The sequence below is a fragment of the Apostichopus japonicus genome, chromosome 12 (genome assembly GCF_037975245.1).
Source record: "Apostichopus japonicus isolate 1M-3 chromosome 12, ASM3797524v1, whole genome shotgun sequence".
NCBI lineage: Eukaryota > Metazoa > Echinodermata > Holothuroidea > Aspidochirotida > Stichopodidae > Apostichopus > Apostichopus japonicus.
The window spans coordinates 32756886-32780906 of record NC_092572.1 but is presented as its reverse complement, the minus strand read 5'-3'; the positions used below and the strand labels follow the sequence as shown (position 1 = coordinate 32780906).

At 37.2% G+C, this 24021-nt stretch overlaps 2 protein-coding genes across 3 annotated transcripts in view; both read right to left on the bottom strand.

The window, feature by feature from the left end:
• LOC139977725 (uncharacterized) overlaps window positions 1–24021 on the bottom strand; it is a 173024-nt gene that overhangs the window by 29385 nt on the left and 119618 nt on the right. Inside the window, exons 20-22 of the mRNA XM_071987243.1 lie at window positions 3845–4115; window positions 3163–3462; window positions 67–1892 (exon numbers count right to left, since the gene is read on the bottom strand). Coding sequence (XP_071843344.1) covers window positions 67–1892; window positions 3163–3462; window positions 3845–4115 — 2397 coding nt within the window. The remainder of the gene's footprint in view (window positions 1–66; window positions 1893–3162; window positions 3463–3844; window positions 4116–24021) is intronic.
• LOC139977739 (uncharacterized) overlaps window positions 1–24021 on the bottom strand; it is a 292233-nt gene that overhangs the window by 263254 nt on the left and 4958 nt on the right. The window lies entirely within an intron of this gene.

The following is a 24021-nucleotide window of genomic DNA, read 5'->3' as shown; positions in this document are numbered from 1 at the left end:
ACCAAAATGTTAAGGAATATGGAGTTACTTTTAGAAATGGACAGTGTTAAAAAAAAGTGACTGTACCTTTGATTTTGAAGCAAAGGTCACCATAGAAACCTTTGACCTCAGCAGCAGTCGACTATCTTCAGAGCTGAAGTTGACGGATTCTCTTCTACAGATCTCGGTGACAATGTCCTTGAACTTGTGTCCTTTGTACTCATCATGCTCAGCAAAACAAAGACAGATGCAGTTCATGATGTAATCAGGAATCTCCCCATCTCCTGTTTTAAAGTCTCTCAATAGAAAACTGGCAATGAAATGAAAGCTGGGAGGACAGATGTGACAAGTGAAGCGCAAGACATAATGGAGATCAGCTGGGTCTATGTTAGCCAGGTGTTCTCTGAACAATTGATACTTGTAATGGTGTTCAGTTGATTTGTGACCCCAGAAGAGGCAGGCTAAATACTTTGCTGCAAACCACTCTTGGATTAACTTATGAAGGAATTTAACCTGTAAAGAGACATATTTTGCAGCTTTTCCTTTCTGTAAAGGTTTTGATTTCTTCTCTTGCGATTCCAATATTGGTTTACTCTCTGATTGATTGACAGATGCTGAGAGATCAGGATCAGGGGATACCCCTCTCTTTCTCTCTGAAGTAACATTAGATGTGTTCAGTGACTCATCACTGATGGAATCAGTCTGGGGAGTTCCACTGCCTGAGAAAGTCTGAAGATTCCTATCAGGGGAATTAAATGGAGTTCCTTCCTCAACAACAAGTATCCCAGAATCTATCCATGCATTGCTATTAGTGACACGTCTATCCACAAAGTCTTTCTGCCAAAACAATTGTTGGTTTCCTTTACAGAGGCCATTAAATGCAAGTTCCTCCAGTGTAATATATGTTTTCTGGTATGTAATGTATGTTTCTTGGTAGTCTGTTAATGCTTCACTCTCTGAACTGCTCTCATACTCTTCACAAATTGATTCCTGCAGCTGGTATGACAGATGTCCCGAGGTGTCTTCCTCATCCTGCACAGGACACAGAATATCTACAATGGCCTTCACGAATGGAGTAACCCTGTCAAGCTGACCCACTTGTAACTTTCCTAATCTATCAATGTTATGTACTAACAGCACAAAGAGTAGTGGAACATTACAAAGATCAAGAATAAATGGAACATTATCAATCAAGTCCTTTACATCTTCTTGACTTGTTTGATCATCAGAGTAGACTTTTTCAATGTATTCATCCCTCTCATCCTCACCAAAGCTTCCAATCTTCAACATTGGACCTTGAGGTAGATGCTTGGCATAGTCTGTCCTAGCTGTGATTATAACAATGCAGTTGGACAGTTTCTCCTTTGTCATTACTCTCATGACCTCTGAGGGACTTCCATCTTTGGTTCCACCATTGTATTCTTCTAACCCATCCAATAAGAGGTAGACTTTCTTCTTACCACTGTTAAGTATAGACTCAATATCCTCTTCTGTGATGGGAATGCCTTTACGGATGTAGAACATCTTGATAGCTTGAATAATTGTCATGTCATCAACAATTTTCAAGGGCAGATAGATGACAATGGGGATATCCATAAGCTTTCCACAACACCAGTCATAGGCCAACTGAGAGGAGAGCATTGTCTTGCCGGAGCCTGGCTGTCCTTCCAGAATGATTCGAGTCTCTGCTTTTAGTCTTTCATCAGTAAAGATATCTCGGTAGTGCAGCTTACATTTTCGATCAACTTCTCTGCTAGATATTTTTGAACCAGAATTTGTTAAGACTAAGCGGCTGGCAATAAAGAGATCATTAGATTTCCATTGACAAGACTTCATCCAGGGGACAGGAGTCATTGTTTCAAACCAACTCTTCATCTTCTGTTGTAAGCATTTCAGGAATAAACTCTCTTTGTCTTTAAAACAAGGAAACAGAAACCACAGTTCAATTTATATTGAAACAAGTTAAAATGTTACACAGTTTATGACAATATAAAGAACATCTACCATACTGAAAAACAAGTGTGCTTTGATATCAATAGTTTGGGCAATCTCGTAACACTGTATCTTTGGTAACATTTCTTAACAACTACAGTAGTATAATCTTCAAATGTAAAGGAAACTTACTCCTAACACAAACTAAGACACTGTCATTGCTCAAACATGCTAGTCAGTTTAAAAATTACTCAATAAATACAAACAGCAATAACAATATTTATTTAATAACATATATAGTGCCATACATCCAGACTTGAATTGGAAATGCAGATGTTATTATAATCCATTCATACCATCAGATACTGTTCTCTATCTGCAATTTATTTTCAAAGACACTACTGTACATGTACCACTATTGAAAAATCCAAATTTAAAGATTAATTTTCTTTTATTTAGAGACAAAAATTGCACAATGATTGCTGTCGTAAATGGAAAGAATTGATACTGTCCTTATTTATTTGTCACTGATCAAGTAGGACTCCTCCATAATTAGGAGCAGTGTTTAATTGTGAAGTCATTTGAGTACACTGCAAACTGCAGCTTCCTGGGACACGACTAAATCATTTCCAAAGGATTAATATCATAACTTTAATTTTACAAGAGAAAGAGCTGTTGGTATAGTCACTGTACGTCATCACAGATTACACAGTAGAACAATGCACTCATCATAATAAAGTAAAAACCTGCATTATTATATTTCTCAACAACATACAATGCTATGAAGCTGTGAGTTGCATCAATGTGCTTCAGTTCAAAACATACATATATATATATATATATATATGTATATATATATATATATATATATATATATATATATATATATATATATATATATATATATATATATATATATTATAAAAGATATAAATATATATAAGATATAAATATTATAAGATATAAGGTATAAATATATAAGATTCATTATATCCCTAAAATATATTATATCTATATAATATATCTAATATTTTATATCTAAAATCTATAATATATTATATTATATCTTTATTATATTCCTAAAATATCCTGTAATCCACACATAATATTTTTAGATAATGAGTGCATTTTGTGTGTTTAACTGTTTTCGAGCTATGAAGTCTAAAGTCAGGAATGTTCCTTAAAACTGGCATGATAACTTGTACCAGTGGGGTATAAAAGTTTGTTACATACACATGAATTTACAAATACCTTCATCTCGTGGCATAGTTTCGTCAGAAAGTACCAAGGACTGGTATTCGTGTATCTTAGCTACTGCCTGGAGAAGACGATATTCCTCTAAAGGAGTCTCTAATTTGCTGACATCAGAAGGATTAATTATACCCATCTCATAAATTGTCAGGAGGAAGGAGAGTCCTGGATTCTGACTGGAGATAACTGTGTTCTTGTTCTCATCTGTAACTTCAAAGTTATCACACAGTTTCACTGTTATGGAAAATGTCAAATGAGCAGAGAGGCCGGCGAGGAATCTATCGTATTCAGTCTCTTGATCTGAAATGTTTAAGGTAAAACATTAAATTAAGTTTCCAGTTTTTGTTAAATATCCAAAGATACGTACAGGCACACTGATAAATGCATAATCTACATCATGGCACAGGGTGACTTTTGCTCACTTGTACAAATGTACATATGTACATATGTATTATGTTTTGGTGTGCACATTTTGGTTGCCAGCATCTAGAATAAATCACCACCTGTGTTATGTTTCAATACTTAAAGTGGGATCTTTCTGGGGGGAAGGGGTAGGGAAGGGGGAGGGGGATAGGGCAAGTTAGGGGCAGGGGTATGGCTTTTTAAGTAAGTGCATTTTGGAACTACCAAAGGTGAAGCAAAATACATAAAATTACAAGAGAGCTAGTGATTAGGGGCCTACCTCTCAGCTTCATGTACGTCTCTGTTACTAAGTGAGTATGGTTGATCTTCAGCTCAGTTAGTGCATCAGTTAATCGATTCACATTTGAAGGATGTATGAATCCTCTCTCTTCCAGGGCAAGCAGAAAGTTCTTGGAGTACAAGGGACTTGTAATAATGGTCTTCACTTGATCGGGTGGTAGTGAAAAGTAGCGGCCTAAATTCCCACAGTCAGTTTGGGTAAGCTTTGAAGACAGTTCTTCTTTGAGATTGCTGAAGGTGAAGATGGATGCCTATGGAAGAGAGAAACAACAATCAATCCATTGATTTAGTAAATCTTTGCCAACTAATCACATCAATTACTTTCATTTTAGACTAGCCTTGGTCAGAAGATTTCTGAAAAGTGATGTTTGAGATGTAACCAACAGCTTGTCTGAGACTGGAACTTCTCGTTAACTCCACATAAGAGGGTAAGATTCTGGTTACTCCCACAGAAGATCCTCACACTAAATGAAGTCAAAGCAGCTACTATAGGTATTGACCTCTGATCGGCTTAATGGGATATACTGTACATCACATATATTGTAAGGAAGGAAAGAAAATCTACAAAACCACATCTAAAGTTAACTGTGTGTTCTCCCATTTGTTTCTTATTGATATTTAGGTGAACTGACCTATGACCTCTATCTAATAAGGAAGTAAGAAGGTTATTGTAGATGTACATTATTTAGGGTATATTTGTTAACAGACATTTCAATGCACACAGACTCAGTGTAATGTGCAAAAGTAATTACTGATCTATTCTACTTTACAGAATGATTTAATGACAAACAATATGTATATCCTTCATTATGTACAGTGCTTTAAAGCCAATTCCAACAAACAAAATATCGTTAAAAGAGCACTAGCTATCTGCTCACTGAAAGAAGACCTTTCAAACTTGATATGATTTCACAATTGTATAATATACAGTACTTTCAAGCAAACAATATCTTTGCAACAGTTCAATCTAAGATGATTAGACTTTTGTAACTCCATTGTCAAATCAAGGCTTTACTGCCAGGTCAGAAGGAAACTGTAAGACACTTCCGGCTACTGGTGGTATTACTGGTCACGTTTGCACAGAGCTCTCTAAACTTCAGATGCCTAACATCCTTTGTTTATTGCTTTACTGCTTGCAAGCATCTCTGGAACCAGTAGGTCAGGTGGTTACAGCAAAACTGTGGTTGACACCTAGATGTAACCTTCTATCAGATGAGATGTAACCACAGATGATCAATGCACCAAATTAAGCCATAATTGCCTCATAATTTGTGGCTGAAATGCTTTGCGGCTACAAAACATTACATTCTGTAAACGATTCTATGTAGTACCAAGGGAAAATATTTCAAGAGCATTGATCAAGCAATGTGGCAGAAGAAGCAAACACCATGATGCTGTCAAGTATTACAATATATATACATAGAGGTATTGAGATGTATACTGTAGGGGTTTAATGTTAAGTGTGTATACTGTAGTCTACACTGCACATTTGTGATGTTTTACAAATTTATTAAGGTTTTGGTCCTGTTGGATGTCATCTACAGTAAACATGCTTTAATGTGTACAGGGGACTGTACTGTAGCCATTGTCTGTCATTTTCTAACAAAACTAATCTAGAATGTCCTCGAAGTTGCTTTGGTGTATGTGCTGGGCTGTAGCCACAGTCTGTTCAAAAACATGAAATCTTAAACTGCACAATGCAGTTAGAATGTTGGAATTGATAGACACATTTTGCGTTTAACCCCTAATCCAGAGAAATTATCCAATGGGTGGACAATACTGTGTCTGAGACCCCTCTTTCAGGGGGACATCAGACTCCCTCTCCCACTTCAAACTCTGGCTAGATGGCATTGTAAACTGCATGTGTAAAGTTTAAGAAACATTGTTGCTTGTTATACGCCAAATCCAACTGGCTGGAGTCTTGACATTTTTTGTGTTTAGGCATCACATGCAGACACAGTAATACAAATACAGTACTGTACAAGCAAACTTGAAATTTAATATAGGTTCCTGATGCTTTCAGCATAGGAACTGAATAAGATACCAAAATGGCAAACTACATTAAAGGTTTGATGAAATAACTGGTTGCGAATCGAGACATTGTTTAAAATTACAAGGCTTTCACATATTTTGTCCCTGCTGACCTCAAATGACCTATGACCACGATCAAAAGATAAAGAGTTCACCTAATCAATTGAGGGATATTCGTGTGCTAGACTACAGTGAGACCCATCCATGTTTCTCTTTCATAGTTATCATTTTTACAAGAATTTCCCATTTTTGACCTTCATGAAAGCAGGATTCATCTTTTTACTAAACAAGAGCCCAAGGGCACTATGGTTCCTTGCTTATAAGGACTTTAGAAGCACTATCCTAAAATTGTTATTTCAGGGTTGAATGTACACACACGATATCATTGCCATAAATATCACAAATCAGTGATTGGTCCTTTTGAGAATTTGTTGACTTTTGTTAGATTTGTTTATAAGAACTTGCAGAATCATCCTAACTGTACTTAATAACTTTGGTTGCACAGGAGTCACCCCATGGTCATAAATTCAAATATTCAACTAAAAACTAATACAGGTTACTGGAGGCGCTATTCCAAGGTCATGTGAGGTCAACAGAAGTCCACCTCTCAAAACCAAACAAAAGCTTGACCTCTGATAACTTTGCGCATGAGGTTCGCACAGGGGTCAACCATGGACAATTTTGATCAGTTTGGAGATTGAGTTTTTGACCCATAATTGAATTTTGTTGACCTTGGATCACATGACTGTTATGTTGGAAATGATCGCTTAACCTAGATTCACAACTAGTCCTAAAAAGTCAACCATCTCAGACCCCATCAGTGGGAGTTTCACAAGTTATTGCCCCCCAAAAAAACATTTTGAGCCATATGGTCAATTCCATGGTGACTCGCGTGACATTTTTACTAAAATTCCTCTCTATTTGATATCATTAAACAAATAAAGAAATTACCTGGGAGAAAAGCATTAATGTAGCAGTGAATGTACGCCTTAATGCTTACAACAGTAGAGAAAAAATATTTATACCTCAAGTATTGGGGGTGAAATTGGCGAAAAACTAAACGTGACTCGCGTGACAGTTACTATTAGCAAAAATCAGAATGCACACACAAATGTTCGATTTCTTATGTCTTATTAAAAATTTTCCAACCACTTTTTATAATCATACCGAAGTTGAAAAATACCTCTACCTCAATTGCTATGCAACTTTGAAAAAAAGTTGAAACGCATGAAAATAACGATGAAGATGTATTGTGACTCGCGTGACAAGAAAACGTGACTCGCGTGACAAGTTCACTTTTTGGATAGTTCTAGACCAAATGCAGTAGTGAATTGAAGGTACAGATCTTGCATAGTGAAATATAACATTCCATTGGTCTAGAAAGTGTCCAAAAGGTACTTCCCTTGGGAATGTCCAGATGATATTAATGTCCCCGAGTTACCTTCATGACTGCAGACAGTAGGTAATATACTGTACGGGTAGTACAGTTGTTCAGGCAATATATTTTGTCAATTAATATTTATAACAATATTTAGTCTGTTGAAGTCACTCATTTGAAAGTTATAGAAGAAACAGATCTATCAAAATGTGATTCAAATTACCATTCTCATTTGTCATATTTGAATAAACCAAAAGTGTAATATTTGAGAAGATACATTCGCTCATAGGATTTTGGGAATGATTGAGCAGTTAAAGACCTTAAGGTTGTCAAGTCATAGCACATGGCATTGCCAGATACAAATATAGATTATGTTTTAGTGTAATACTAAAAAGTCAATGACATGTGCTAACTTTCCAAATGTGGTGATAAAATAGGCATTATATTGCGAATAAATATTCATGATTTTAAATTCTGATATTTCAAATGAAATTATGATAATTAGTTGCATTATGTGTGCCCATATTATTCAAGTTGCCTAATTAAAGGGGAATGCATATATGATATCTTTAATCAGTGATTCATTCATCAAACTATATAACATCCCTGTAATTTTCACACAGTAAATAGGTAGAAACACTATCTTGATTTGACGTGACTCGCGTGACGTGACTCGCGTGACATTCGTAAAGGGTGATTTTCTGCAAAATTTGAATATCTTCTGAAAAGGAAAATTCAGTAGTCCTTTTGGTATCTATGTGAAGACTTGATATTCATTATTTTGGAGTAAAACTATTGTGCAGGCAAGGAGGAAAAAAAAAACAGTCAATTTTGTGACTCCGTGACAGTAAATCGAGGGTGTTTACTGTTTTCTATTTACCACTGTTGTCTAATGCCTTGATATCAAAATAAAATTGAAGCTATTAAGTGAGCACTATGCTATAGCAAATATAATTAGTCCAACACACAGTTAATAGGTAGAAACACTATCTTGATTTGACGTGACTCGCGTGACGTGACTCTCGTGACATTCATAAAGGGTGATTTTCCGCAAAATTTGAATATCTTCTGGAAAGGAAAATTCAGTAATCCTTTTGGTGTCTATGTGAAGACTTGATATTCATTATTTGGAGTAAAACTATTGTGCAGGCAAGGAGGAAAAAAAAAAAACAGTAAATTTTGTGACTCGCGTGACAGTAAATCGAGGGTGTTTTCAATTCACCACTATTGTCTAATGCCTTGATGTCGAAAAAAAATTGAAGCTTTAAATTGAGCACTATGCTATAGCAAATATAATTAGTCCAAAAAACTGATGATATCTATGATTACTATGTACAAATCTGCACAAAATGAAATTTCACTGTATTTTTCATAATTTAGTTACAACGGGAACCATTTGTTGTAACCGACCCCATAATCAAACAAATGATGTTTCGGGGGTGAAAAAATTATTTTTAGTAACTACAAGTATTCTATTTATTGGAAACTTATACAATTTTAATGTACAATGATTTTAAATTTTTTGGTATGATGTTGACCTTATCATGGAATTGACCATATAATTGACCTTTGGTGACCTTAGATGACATAACAGGTATTTAGAAAAATGTGCATCTACTCCATTCACAACTTGTCCCAATATATCAGCCATGTCAGACTTCTTCACTGGAAGTTGTTGCAATAATTAGTATAACTGGGCAGTTTTTTGCCCATAGGCGAACTTAGATGACATATGTTATGTTTGGAATGATTGCTTACCCCATTCACAACTAGTCCCAAAATATCAACAATGTCAGACTCTGTCAGTGGGAGTTTCACAAGTTATTGCAAAAAAAAAAAACATATTTAACCCATAATTGACCTTTGGTGACCTTGGATTACATAACGGTTATTTTGGCAAATGTGCCCCGACTTCATTTACAACTGGCCCCAATATACCAGCCATTTTAGCCTTCGTAATTGGAAGTTGTTGCAAAATTTAGCAGAAGTGGGTAGATTTTTTGCCCATAAGTAACCTTGAATGACCTTGGATGACATGACTGTTTTTATTAAAAATGTTCACCTCAATGATGTGCACTCCAATGTACACACACAATGTTATTGCTAAGAAGGTATCAAATCCAACCATTGGCACCTCATAACTTAAGAGCCGGGTGTCTGTTCAAAGCGGGAGTTAGATTCGTCTATAGAGCACACAGAGCTCTATCATATATTAATATATAGACAAACTTTTTTCTGTGCCCTGTATCTCCTAAAATGAGCATATTTTATTAAAATAACCTTAACCTCTGATAACTTTGCACCCGAAGGTCGCACAGGAGTCAATCCATGGACAATTTTGATCGGAAGGCCATTTTAGAATATGGCCACAAAACTTGAAATAACCAAAGAAACTAATACAGGTCACCAGAGGTCAACATTAGGTCAAAGGTCACAAAGATGACTAATGGATTACAATAGCGTAACTCCCAACCCTGACGGACATTTTATTTTCAAGTTATAGCAAAAATACTAGTTTTGACCCCTAATTGACCTTTGTTGACCTTGGATCACACGACTGTTATGTTTGAAAACGATCCCCTACCCCATTTACAACTAGTTCCAAAATAGCAAACATGTCGGACCCTGTCAATGGGAGTTATTGCTTTGTTTATTATTTTTGTTTTTCTGCCCTAACCAAGGGCGGTAGAACCGGGGGGGCACAGGGGGTACGTGCCCCCCCACTTTTCCTCAGGTTAAAAATGTGCCCTTTTGCTACATAAAAATTGAGGTGTCTCAAGTTACAGTAGCAAGAGGCAAGGGAACCAGAATGAACACTCGGGAAGGGCCGTTTCCGGCCATCTGAGGGGTTTGTAAAACCAAACATTTCCTTGTACGCTCCGCGCCAACCAATGGTGGCGCTCCGCTCAGATAGTCGTGCATACAACTTTGCAATCCTGGCTACGCCCCTGACTTTTAATGTACTTCTTTGGGTCAAATTAAAGCTATTTCAAATGGAAAAATTTGTTAAGATATAAACGAGAAATAAACTCTAATTCAGAAGGTTCTAACATTAGCAACTAGCATGATTTCACCTAATTTTCTCAAAAGAAAACTAATTGTTCCTTGTTTCCCAATTTGTACATTGGATATTGCAGTGCTAGTATGCATATTTTCCTTGGGGGGGGGGGGGGGGGGAGGGGGCGCAAATAAGATAATACAATGAGAGTAATAAAGGGTACTAAATATAAGGCTGCATCAGTCCAATCGAATTTCTGCAAAGTGCCCTTTGATGTCGGTGCCCCCCCAGATTAAAAGTGTTTCCGCCGCCCTTGGCCCTAACTGACATTTACAGGTACCGAAAAACAAAAGGCCTACCTTCTCACTATGGCGGATCTAAATACCAATTTTGAGTTATGTTCAACTTGTCCTTGTTGAGTTACAGTGTACCCAAGCAAGTGTTACAGACACACACACACACGTTGACTACAGTACATGTATAGGATCCTTTTGCTAAAGCAAGGAACCAAAACAATGTGATTCATTTCTACATGACATCCACCTGCTAAGTTTGACATCCATTCATATTTGGTCACACTCAATCATATCTCTCTCTCTCAGCTTGGCCTTGATACAAAACACAGGAATGTGTACAGAATTTGCGTACGGCTGTGAATACAACGCAATGACGTCACAAAGGCCTCTCTCCTCTGCTGGAAAGTTAAAAGTGATTCAAAAAATCTCACAAATAACAAATATCTGAACAACAGTGAACATATTATGAAGAAGAACTAGTTAGGGATCTCTGGAAAGTTTTAGCTCTCCAAAAGGTTGCTAACTTGCAACTTCACAGGGAAATTTCCATCTAAACCCTACTTTACTTTCAGCAATTTTAATTTTCCTGGCTACAGTGTAGCTTGGTTTAAGTAAAATCTTGTCTAGTAGGGTGGGAAAAATAATTTCTTTCAAAGCTTCTTTGATTTAAATTTCTAAAAAACACTAATGTTTGCAAGCAACTCTAACATTCATCAAGACACTCCAAGCTGTCATGAATCTGCAGTAGAGACAAGCTAGAAGACTGTTAGAAATTAGTTACATTAATTTCAATACAGGTAAAGAGTTCATCTTTTAACTTTGCCCCAAACCCCTCAGGAGCCTAGTCAGTTTCATTGTGCATACCTTTTGTATATTAACTGTGAATGTATGCACTATGCAGGTTAGTTCTGTGATAGCAATGTGCACACAGAGAACCAGCCCTTATTAAGTGTAATTTTGAATTAATTAGTATATTGATCTCCTATGATGGCAGAATGCACAAAGAATGTATTTATTATTTAGGACTTAATACCAGTAACAGCTATAGTGAGTCTACAGGTACAGTAATTACTATTGTAATGTGTGTAAATTCTGTTTCATTTTAACCGAACATTGTTTAATAGCTGTTTACAGGGTTGATTATGGCACTTATATTCCCTCAGCCATAATGTGTGTATGGTTAAGTCCTAACCTACATTGAATTAATGTGAGAGAATTGAAAGTGCTTCAGGTTATTGGTCCAACGAGAACCCACATTGGGATATTTATTAGTTTTATTATGTATTGCTGTGATTATGTCGAGCATTACCCGTCCCTCTAATGCACTCACATTTATTTTTCAGTTGGTATAAGTGTCGCTATTCGAGCTATGTTTAGATCCCATGATGCAATGCTACACTTTTACTAGTTGCCATGGTGACAGGATTTGCTGAACTTTCCATCAACTTTTGGGTTGAAAGATCTGTAGCAATATATTTTAGTAGATAGGACTGAGGCTCTATTAAGGTTTTGTTAGAATGTTAGCAAGTATTAGCAGCCCTAATAGTCACTCCTAATTGGTGCAGATTCCATCAGACCAGATAAAGCTGATATTCTATATGATATAGTCTCTGCTTTAATTGTAGCCTACTTTTGGTCCAAGGGGTTGCTTAGGTACATGCAGCCTAAACAAAGGTGTTTGTTGCCATGGCAACCTGTTGTCTCAGCCAGAAGTTGCAAATGGGCCGAAGTGGTTAGAGTGCTACTTGTTGTTGTTATTATTACTACTGTAGATGAGGGATTTCCCCGTTAGAGTTTACTGAAAAATTTCCCGCTCCCGAACTTGGCAGTCATTTGTTGCTGTTAATTAGCTACAAAATTCATCATAAATTTAATTTTTCTTTCTTGATCTTTAAATATGGGCTTCTGTTGGGCACAAGCCAATGTCTTGTCAGGAGTCATTATAGCTAAGTATTGTGTCTTCATGTACGGGTATTTTAAAGGGCATGTTTTCATGGACTGCAGGGACATAAGTTTTTCTGAGCGAGTTTTCAAGACTTTTTAATTCCTAGTATCAATACTGCATTAAGGGTCCACACAGTTTATATAATGAAAGAAATTTCAGAGGATTTTGGCATTTATTCGCCCTGTACTGTATGTATGTGTTGCTATGAGAGGTTTTGCTACTTCAATCCTATTAACAATTTTCTTCTCATTTTTCCCTAAATTTATTCATATTGCCACAAAATAGCAATAAGTGTGCTCTTAGAAGATGTTCGTATGCACCGAATCCAAATATGTTTCTATTGGAGGTCTACACAGTTTTTATAATGCAAGAAATTTCAGAGGATTTTGAAAATTATTCGCCCTGTACTATATGTATGTGTTGCAATGAAAAGTTTTTAATCCTACACAATTTTTCTTCTCTTTTTTGCTTTAAATTCATTCCTATTGCCACAAAATAGCAATATGTGTCCTCTTAGGAGATGTTCGTATGCACCGAATCCAAATATGTTTCTATTGGAGGTCTACACAGTTTTTTTAATGCAAGAAATTTCAGAGGATTTTGAAAATTATTTGCCCTGTACTGTATGTATGTGTTGCTATGAGAGGCTTTGCTACTTCAATCCTATTAAAATTTTCTTCTCATTTTTGCACTTAATTCATTCATATTGCCTTAATATAGCAATAAGTGTGCTCTTAGGAGATGTTTGTATGCAGTCAGCTCAATTATGCTTCTATTGGAGGTCTACACAGTTTTTTATAATGCAAGTAATTTCAGAGGATTTTTGGAATTTATTCACCCTGTGCTGTATGTATGTAATTGCTTTGAGAAGTGTTGCTTCTTCAATCCTATTAAAATTTTCTTCTCATTTTTGCTCTAAATTCATTCATATTGCCTTAAAACAGCAATAAGTGTGCTCTTAGAAGATGTTCGTATGCACCGGACCCAAATATGTTTTTATTCTAGGTCTACACAATTTTTTATATTGCAAGAAATTTCAGAGGATTTTGAAAATTATTCGCCCTGTACTGTATGTATGTGTTGCTATGAGGGGTTTTGCTACTTCAATCCTATTCAAATTTTCTTCTCATTTTTGCTCTAAATTCATTCATATTGCCTTAAAATAGCAATAAGTGTGCTCTTAGAAGATGTTCGTATGCACCGGACCCAAATATGTTTCTATTGGAGGTCTACACAATTTTTTATATTGCAAGAAATTTCAGAGGATTTTGAAAATTATTCGCCCTGTACTGTATGTATGTGTTGCTATGAGGGGTTTTGCTACTTCAATCCTATTCAAATTTTCTTCTCATTTTTGCTCTAAATTCATTCATATTGCCTTAAAATAGCAATAAGTGTGCTCTTAGGAGATGTTCGTATGCACCGAACCCAAATATGTTTCTATTGGAGGTCTACACAGATTTTTATAATGCAAGAAATTTCAGACGATTTTGGAATTTATTAGCCCTGTACTGTATGTATGTGTTGCTATGAGAGGTTTTGCTACTTCAATCCTATTAAAATTTTCTTCTCATTTTTGCTCTAAATTCATTCATATTGCCTTAAAATAGCAAAAAGTGTGCTCTTAGGAGATGTTCGTATTCACCCAACCCAAATATGTTTCTATCGGAGGTCTACACAGTTTTTTATAATGCAAGAAATTTCAGAGGATTTTGAAACTTATTCGCCATGTACTGTATGTATGTAATTGCTATGAGAGGGTTTGCTAAGTTTTCAATCCTATTAAAATTTTCTTCTCATTTTTGCTCTAATTTCATTCATATTGCTTTAAAACAGCAATAAGTGTGCTCTTAGGAGATGTTCGTATGCACCGAACCCAAATATGTTTCTATTGGAGGTCTTACATTGTTTTTTATAATGCAAGAAACTTCAGATTTTGAAAATTATTTGCCCTGTACTGTATGTATGTGTTGCTATGAGAGGCTTTGCTTCTTCAATCCTATTAACACTTTCTTCTCATTTTTTCTCTAAATTTATTGATATTGCCACAAAATAGCAATAAGTGTGCTCTTAGGAGATGTTCGTATGCACCGAACCCAAATATGTTTCTATTGGAGGTCTACACAGTTTTTTATAATGCAAGAAATTTCAGAGGATTTTGGAATTCATTTACACTGTACTGTATGTATGTGTTGCTATGAGAGGTTTTGCTGCTTCAATCCTATTAAAATTTTAGTCCCAAATTTCATATTATTTCCAAGACTCGCAAAAACAGTACAAATAAACGTAATCTACAGAAATGTTCGCAGTCACTGATACCTAACTTGGTAGTTTTTCTAGCCTATTTTCATTATTCTAGATGTAAAATAAAATTTCTATGTTTACTTTTTTACACTATCCTACTGTACTTACTGTGCTGTATACTTCCAGTATTCCTCGTATTGTTGTTGTAAACATAAACCTGTTTACATCGTTTATCCTGATTCTAGGAAACGACCACTCATCAATAACTCGGAAAGTAAACAATGTATGATTCTCAGAGAGAGAGAAAACAACAACAACATCAGCAGGGAGAGACAAACATGATACAAACAACAGACCAAACTCACTGCTTACAGTGATACTGTGTGCACGTAAGTAGCCTGATGTGTTGTATTCATGTAACATCACTCCCTCCATGTTGTATCTAATGGCTCTACCCTTGTCTGTAGATATAAACAGATTATCTCCATAAACTGTTATATCTTTAGGATGATCACCTACTAATCCTTCCAAGGTGATTGTCTTGATTTTATTTAAACTAAAATCAAACACAATCACCTCGTTAGAAGACAAACCAATAAATATCTCTGCCTCTCTGATAGTCATACACTCGGCTTCTCCATCGCGTAACTGATCACTGTGTGTGGGTATGTCGTCTGTCTTGATATTGAAGACATCCAACTGATCACCACACACAGTGACTATACGAGAATCATCCAAGAATGAAACATAACGAGGCGGCCATCTTGAAGGATCCTTAAATTCTTTAGAATAAAACCGAGTTATAAATGGCGACGAAGAATCAGGAATATTTAATGCAAACAGGTCTATGAATGATGTCCTTGTTTCTTCGTTGTTACCGCTAACAGCAACTTTGGTAGAATCCAACGTCATATCGCGCAGCACACAACGAATTCCACCGGTAAACCTGGACAACTGCGTACGATGAACTCTATTATATACAAGGCAAAAAAGTACAATATTAGGTCAAGTTTACAAGCCGTATCCATGGTAACGGAGAATGTTGTCAGACAATATGCATATAGCCGCTGGAGAATGTGTCCATTATAAAAACAAGAAAATATCGGAAGCTGAAGCACCCTCCCACAGTACCAAATAATAAACAAATAAATAAGGAAATAAACAATTAAACAACTAAACAATTAACTAACGGATCGAGTATATTTGCGAACATGTTGAGAGGAATTTCGCTCTAAACACGAGATCTGGGATATGGAGTATATACTATAGCTGTTTACACGATTGAGTGTATCAATTCATAGGACATAGGCCTAGGCCTACAGTATAATAAGCGATTCGTCAAGCGCCCGGATCACGGGTGAACATTATGCAGTGATTTATTAGTTATTAAAATTACAAAACAAACAATAAAACAACTGTGGATCAGTGAGAATCGATAGCTTAATTAGGTTACTCAGACACTAGACAGAGCCGCTGGTGATTATGTTTATTATATTCTCAGGCTTAACTTAAAAAAAGAAAGAACCTTAACAGAAAAAATGTACAGAAGCTAAAGCCACTCCCCCCCCCCCCCCCAATTCAGAATAAATTGTAAACAACTATCGATAAATAAGCAAACAATTAAACGGATCGAGTATGTTGAATCAATCTCCGCTCTAAACACGAGTTATGTGGAGATATACATGTTTAGCCTACACGATTGCGTGTATTAATTCATATGACATACAGTATAAGCGATTGGCCCGTAAGACGGGCTTTCGTCAAGCACCCGGATCACGGGTGATTAGGTTTCTCAGAAACTAATTGGCATATAGCCGCTGGTGATTATGTGTATTATATTCTCAGACTGAACTCCTCCCCGTGCAAATTAAGAAAGAACGTAAAAAAAGAATTAACAGGAAAAATTTACAGAACCTGATCGAAGCCTCCCCCCCCCCCCCCTCCCTTCCAATTCAGAATAAATTGTAAACAACTATCAATAAATAAGCAAACAATTACACTAACGGATCGAGTATGTTGAGAGAATTTTCGCTCTAAACACGAGCTATAGGATATGGAGATACATGTTTACACGATTGAGTGTATTAATTCATATGACATATATACAGTATATAATAGGCGATTGACCCGTAAGACGGGCTGTCGTCGAGCGCCCAGATCACGGGCGTACATTATATGCTGAAAAGTAACACCACATAGAAAGGATCGATGAAATATTTATGATATAATACAATATCTTTCTTACCCGCCCGTTTCCTACTTTCTATGTATATATAACATATTTGAGGCCAATAAATTTCATACGATTTGAGGCCATTCTTTCAATAAAAGTAAGCAAAAAACTGAGCAAAAACAGCAAGGAAAACATCGCTAAGAAAGTAGGAAACGGGCGGGTAAGAAAGATATTGTATTATATCATTCAAATATGCCGGTCACGTTTGGTCAAAAATGTTTTAATGTCAACCTTCAAGGAAATTTTCCTCACTCGGATTTTCAGTTATCTTGAGTGTTCCTTAAAAATGTTGAGAACAATCTGGAGAGTAAAGACCTGAAGGAAAGTACTTTTTGAAAACTTCTAGCAATTTTAGCGTCCTATAACTTTAGGGCCACATACTGGCTATACCGACCTTTAAGGACCTTAATTCTCCACAAAGCTTGCAGTTAATTGCAACATGCGTAGCAAGCAATAAGGCCCTATACTGATCCTTCTTCCTCTTTTGAGAAAGTTCTTTTCTTAATTAATTTCGGGTGGGAAGATACCTGTCCCTTGGCCAACTATCAGAAGTTGCAACACCTAACAGAAAAGAACTGATCCAGGACCTCCGCACAATTTTGCAAACATACACAACGGGGCGAAAGTTTTTAAATCGATGGCGCTATACCAATGTAAATAAAGCGAACATGTAAAAATAGATGGCGGGCTTCCACAATTCATTAGCAAATAAAGTTTTACACTCTACAAAGCGGCCGCAATGTGCTTTTCGCAGTAGGGGACGTCATCTTCTTATCAAAGATAGGTTTAATTATAAGGATATATCATATAGAAAGTGCATTTCCATGAACAAAAGGACCCCTTGTCTACGCTTATATATCCTTCACAAAGAAGCACATCCAGAAGGGAATTTCAAATAATATGCAGTATTTTAGTGAATTACCAAAATTTATGATATTGCCCGTATACGACGTTAATCTGTTCTCTGAGCTCCAAACCCGAAATGCGAACCACGAAAAATAGATTTATGGAAGGGGTCTTGCGTAAAGGTCCTCTTGTTCAATATAATATGGATATTTCAAAGACATATAATGGTTTTAAATGGCATGAGAAATGCCTATAGCTAAATTATACTTCGTTTAAAATATCTACAGCTTTTCATCTGTCTTACAATCTTTAAAAAGTTTAACTTACAAAACTTGCGATATTATGAAACAAACAACGTTCGGCAAAGCCCCGTTTCTAGACTGCCTAACAATGAATAGCTTGCACTATACGTACATCAATTTACAACTGCAGTGTTTAACCCCACTTAAATACTACAGTAGGCTACATTTTCCAAGGTACCTCGCCAAACAACTGTGAGCTCATCCCCTGTCTAACACCTGCTTGGCATGTTGCCAAGGAACGTGTCATGGTCTAGAATTAATAAGGGCAGTCAGTAAAGGGTCGGTAAAGTTATGCGAATTATTATCTTAGACGTTCAAGAAAAGTAGGTATAATATCCCCGTGATAATGAAAGTAAACCTTGTTATCACATGTTTAAGGCCACTTGGCATGATGAACTAAATGCTTAATATTGTTTCCATGTTCTTGTAGAAAACGTAAACTTCGCAATATACAATTAGTTGTTTTTGTAGTTACGTGAGATCCGTAACCGACGAGGTGGTTAGGCTATTTGCTATACACTTAACTATGGTAGGATATTATTTTCTCCGTATTTTTGGAAATTCTAGAAAATACTTTTTTCCCCCGCTTAACACCAGATGTGGTCTTACGTTTTATTGATAAATGGGTGTACTAGAGCCTTGTTTACATGACATTGTAGCACGATATGCCATTTTCGCGTGAATTTTTCGAAAGTGTTTTGCTCGATCTTTCGTAATATTTGAAGGTGTACCAGTTTACCTTTCGTACACAATTGGTAATTTCTCTGATTTTCAGAGTGTTTTTCTCTATACAATCAAGTGAATACGTTGTGCATTGAGTATAAACTTATCACGAATGCAAAAAAACGATGCGAGGATTTCCAGCAGACAAATGATTTCTTTGTGGGGTTACTGAGTCAGTTGAAGGAAATCCCGCACCGTAGAGGGAACACTGAACTGAAGTCAACTTCATACGAAAGAAAACGTTTCCACTTAAATACAATATAAATTTGAAAGGATTAGATGCAGACTCGCCACGTTTTCGAACGGGGTAACAATAGGCGCTTCACGGGTCACTTACCGCTTGGTAATCCTTCAGTCGTACCGCCGATCTTAAAAATCTTTTGTATGGATGCGTGATAAAGTTTGCAATTGTTACGTGATTTTCGGCAAGCAAATTGTTGCGGTTTATTTCAGGAACAAAGTGATGTGAAGACGCGCCGTTGCGACTGCGTAATTGACATTACAAATACGGTTAAACTTATACGATGTACGGCGGACGTTTATCCGGCCGTTCGGTCGGTTAACCGGTTAACCGTTTAACCGTTACAGCCCTAGTAAATAATAAACTTGGCTAATCATTCATAGATAAACCTGGCTTGTATCCGTATGACATCTTTTCATTAAGATCAACAAGAAAAAGTAATGTGATACATTAGTGTTTGAACGGAAACTATAGTCTACGAGGATCACACGTAGCCACGGGCGTCAATCCAGGGGGTGACGGGGGGACACGTCCCCCCACATTTCGATGGGTGAGTATGTCCCCCCCCCCCCCCCCATTCACACACACATTGGAAAAAGAGTCATGTCGCGTCTCTTTTTGGTAAGGACTTACACATCTCAGGATTCATATCATCGAACTTGATATCACTCAATGTTGCTGAATGGAGAATTCCACCAGATCGCGTGAGTTGGTATCCTGAGCTCTCCGACAAATTTAAGCTTAGTCTGCCTTTCTTTCGAGGCCAGTTTCAGTTGTTGTCGGTTGAAGGGTATAGTCAAATATTCAAGTTGCTGAATCGAGCGGTACGGGCTATGTTTGGTGAAGTTGAAGCTCTCTTGTGGTTACTCCTCGTCTCCTCCGCCAGTTCGACGGAAGCCGAGAGATCTTTTAGTGCTTTGAGGCGTTTGAAGACATGGCTACGGAGCACCATGACTCAACAGAGGCTGAATCATGTGATGGTGTGCTATATTCACCGCGAACGTCTAGCCCAGTTCAAGCCTGAGGAGTTAAGTTCGTTGGTTCCTCGGATTACAGACGCCGCATCTTCGGGCGATTCCAGTTGAAAACTAGTGCGCTCCGTCATCTTCATAAGACACAGCACTTCATAGCTAGAGCCAAAGCTTGTACATAGTGGTTGTTTAGTTGTAATTGGTGTTTCAAAGACGTTGACCGTTCCCTATTATTGGGGAAATGAAATAGGGAGCATATTCCGTGGCAGCGCATCCCATGTTACCTTGTTGTTGAGTGATACCGGAGTTTACTACACAGTGAAAACACTGGGTACACGCAGGGACGTCGCTAGAGGGGTGTGTGTGATCGTCTCACCCCAAACTTGGTCAAACCGACGATAGTTGGAAATTGGAGTGCGACAGTCGGAATTTCAGACGGTCGCACTCTAGTTTATCTAGGCCTATTTATTTATTCCTGTATTTGTGCATGACCTAAAAATTGAAAAATATCGGTCAAAATTTACCTTTAATCTGTTATATTCACCACGTTTTCCTTGCCACTTTGAGAAATTGTATCTCGCGATTTTGATACTCCATTGTACAAAACTTTGTATGATTTTGAATACTCCAATTAACAAATGCCTAATATAACTACCTTCATAGGCATAGGAGCCAATTTGATTTGGGGGAGGGGGGGGGGGGTTGTAACGACTTGCCCAAAATATATAACCAAAACTTTTCGTGCGCTACGCGCGCGTTCCACAGGTCAATGCATATCATATAGACATGTATCGGTTTTTACATCGCATGCAAATAACATACAATTATTTCCGTCTTACTACCCTTCCATATTGGTTAGAATTATTTGAAAGTCGTTACAATATTAATGGTAATAATAATATAAGTTTAACTAATGAAAAACACATTGCAAATTATCTTTCTTTCAGTAGGTGCCCGAAAATTCATCAGCATTTTGCCCGAAATTTCACAAAAATATTTGGTTGGGGTTGGGGGGGGGGGCTAATATATTTGTGAAATGAGTGCCAGTGGGTACAAATGTATTGAAAAAAAGTTCGGAACAAAAGTGCAGTCGCGAAAGATTGGGTGTCTGACTGACACCGACCGTATCGTTGACGAGTAGCGCGAGGGTGGGGGTGGGGGTACAAGCAGCAGTCGGAATTTTCTGGCTTCACCCCATCCAGTTGGATTTTGAGCCACTACACCCCCTCCTCAATCATCAGGCCTTAGTTCCTGGGTACTCGGTGGTTACATAGTACGCTCCGACCAGAATTCACCCGATTACCAAATGCAGATCCATCCTAGCAAGGTAACTTGCGTGAGGACTTCAACGAACAACCACTGCATCACTTCAGCCACCACTCACATAGGACCTATTCTAAGTCTGACGATAAAATTTATTCACAGATTGTTAGTTGTCATGGGTTCGAACAATTGAGGGGTATTCTATCCTAAAACATAGGGCATAATGGGGCTTGGGTTCCAGTTCGCCGCATCATTTGTCAACTTGCACTGGGTTCTAATGTTCATGTCAATTGGAATCACTAATAAAAGACATAATCCACAAAAAATGAAGGTCGCATGAACTTTATTGCAGATTTCCTGAGTGACGAATTTGTAATTTTCACCCGATATCACGTAACTAGATGGCTGCTATCCAGCCTGGCAAGTGCTTTTTCCAGCGATCTGGCAGGTATTGACATCTGAAATTTTCTTTGTACGCTTAGATACTGTAGTACTTACGGCCGGAATACTCGAATCGATTACGTCCCCCCCCCCACCCACGTCTCAAATCGGATTGACGCCCCTGCACGTAGCATACATGTTTCAACCAATCAGAGGGAGCGGTGGGGCCATTCAGTTTGGGTACAATAAAGTTTAGGTACGACGAAATATATCGAGGCCCTTTTTTCGTTTCATACAACAACAAAAATGTTTCTTGGTGTATATTTATCTTGATTGCCAGAAGCCAGGAAATCGCATCGAACAGTTTTGAAATTCAAACACATGCAGTACCTACCCCTTAATCAAGCTAACCAATCTTCAACTAATTATAAATATATATATATATATATATATATATATATATATATATATATATATATATATATATATATATACATATATACACACATATATATACATATAAACACACATATATATATATATATTTATATTATTGAATATTCATATTTATATGCACGGATTTCTTTGCATAAATATTTAGGCATAAGTTTTAAGGGCATATCCTACGGAAAGTGCATGAAGTAAAAGGAGACGTGTTCTTTCGCAAAATTATTGTTTGACAAACAAAAACTTTTTATAGATATTTGCTGGCGTAATTCAGGCTGGTTTAACACTCCTTGAGGGGTGTTGGAGCGGTGCGGTTTGTCTCTTGGTTAGTGTTTCAGCACTTGATTGTGTTCACGAATATCGAATCGGGATTACAATGAAACCACTAACTTATTGTACCCTAAATGTAAAAAAAAAATGATGAGTATTATAAAGTTCAGCCAAGACATTTCTGAGCAACAACCGTTATCAGCAAGGAGCGATGTATTAGCTGAAGCTGGCCAATCTGAAATAGCTAAAGCGCCAGGGGCTGATCCACATGAAGAAAGCACAGATGTAGTATCAGATCTACCTGAAAAACAATTAGCTGACACTGATGCCAATGCACCCAATGTCGTTCAAGCTAAAGTCGAGGGACCAATTAGAGGAAATGACATTGGTGTTTGGCCATCCATTATTTCAAAACAGATGCGTGATTACTTGCTTAATCAGGGTGCATCATTCTTATATGTAGTCCATGTGGTATTCCTCTCCCAAGTCTTTTTAACATATACTATAAGGTGACCTAGTCTTACATTTCTCACTATGCCTAAATCTGGATGCATGAAATTCTTAATTTTCATATTCTCAATTATTTTTCTAAACATACATAATAATAAATTTGTTTGATTTGAAAAATTATTTTAACGATGAAAGTAGGCCTAAGCGACCGCTCAATATGTTATCGTAAAGATGGGTTTGATTTTTGTCAATTTTAGTGCCATGACATCGTTACGATGCGCATATGTCGGACACCAGTACCGTCACTCAGTAGTTGAAAAATGTATAGAGGGGGCCCCCACTACCAAGCTGACCCCAGGCCTCCCACAAGCTTAATCCGGCCCTAAGTCTCCTCGTACACCCACCAAAATGGTAAGTAAAGCGAAATAATATGAAGGGGGGGGGGCGGCTGTTGCTCCTTGCTATTACGCCACTTAAATATTTCAAAACGCTTAAATGTCTGAGGGCTTGGCCCTCTAAACCCCACCGGGCCTCTTTCGAATATATTTGACGGTTAAGCAGTTATAACATGTTGATTCTTTTAATGTAAATCAATGGACCGGTTATCGAGATCCTGAAGTTCGTTTGACCAGGGAGTCCATAGCAACTCCCTGATTTGACCGCTCTGATATTTGCTGCAGACGCAGATGAATCGCTCGCAATAAACAGACGGGGGACCTTAAATTGACATGTGATGTACCGTATGCCACGCCCCTTAGCCATTTCTCTGTCTAAGCTAGTGAATTTAAACAAAGCTGTCAGTCGACAATAGATGGAGCTATGCTTATTTACCTCACAGATGACTTTTTTATGCATTTTCTAGTTACCACCATCCGTCTGCAGTCAAATCACGGATGTACAGAGTGACATGGATATACAAGGGTTTTATTTACTCCTAAATCTAAATTTAAGAACGCTATAATCCTTCCAGTATGAGTTTCAAACTTCTAATTGACAGGAATTTGATATTCCTCTCTGTCGTGAGGTTTCCTTGAAGACTATTTGCTGTCGGGAAACGATGCTTTGAAAACGAACTTGTTGCCGCCAATGCCACATGTATAACTCACAAGAAACGGTTGTTTACATTTATCAGCAAACG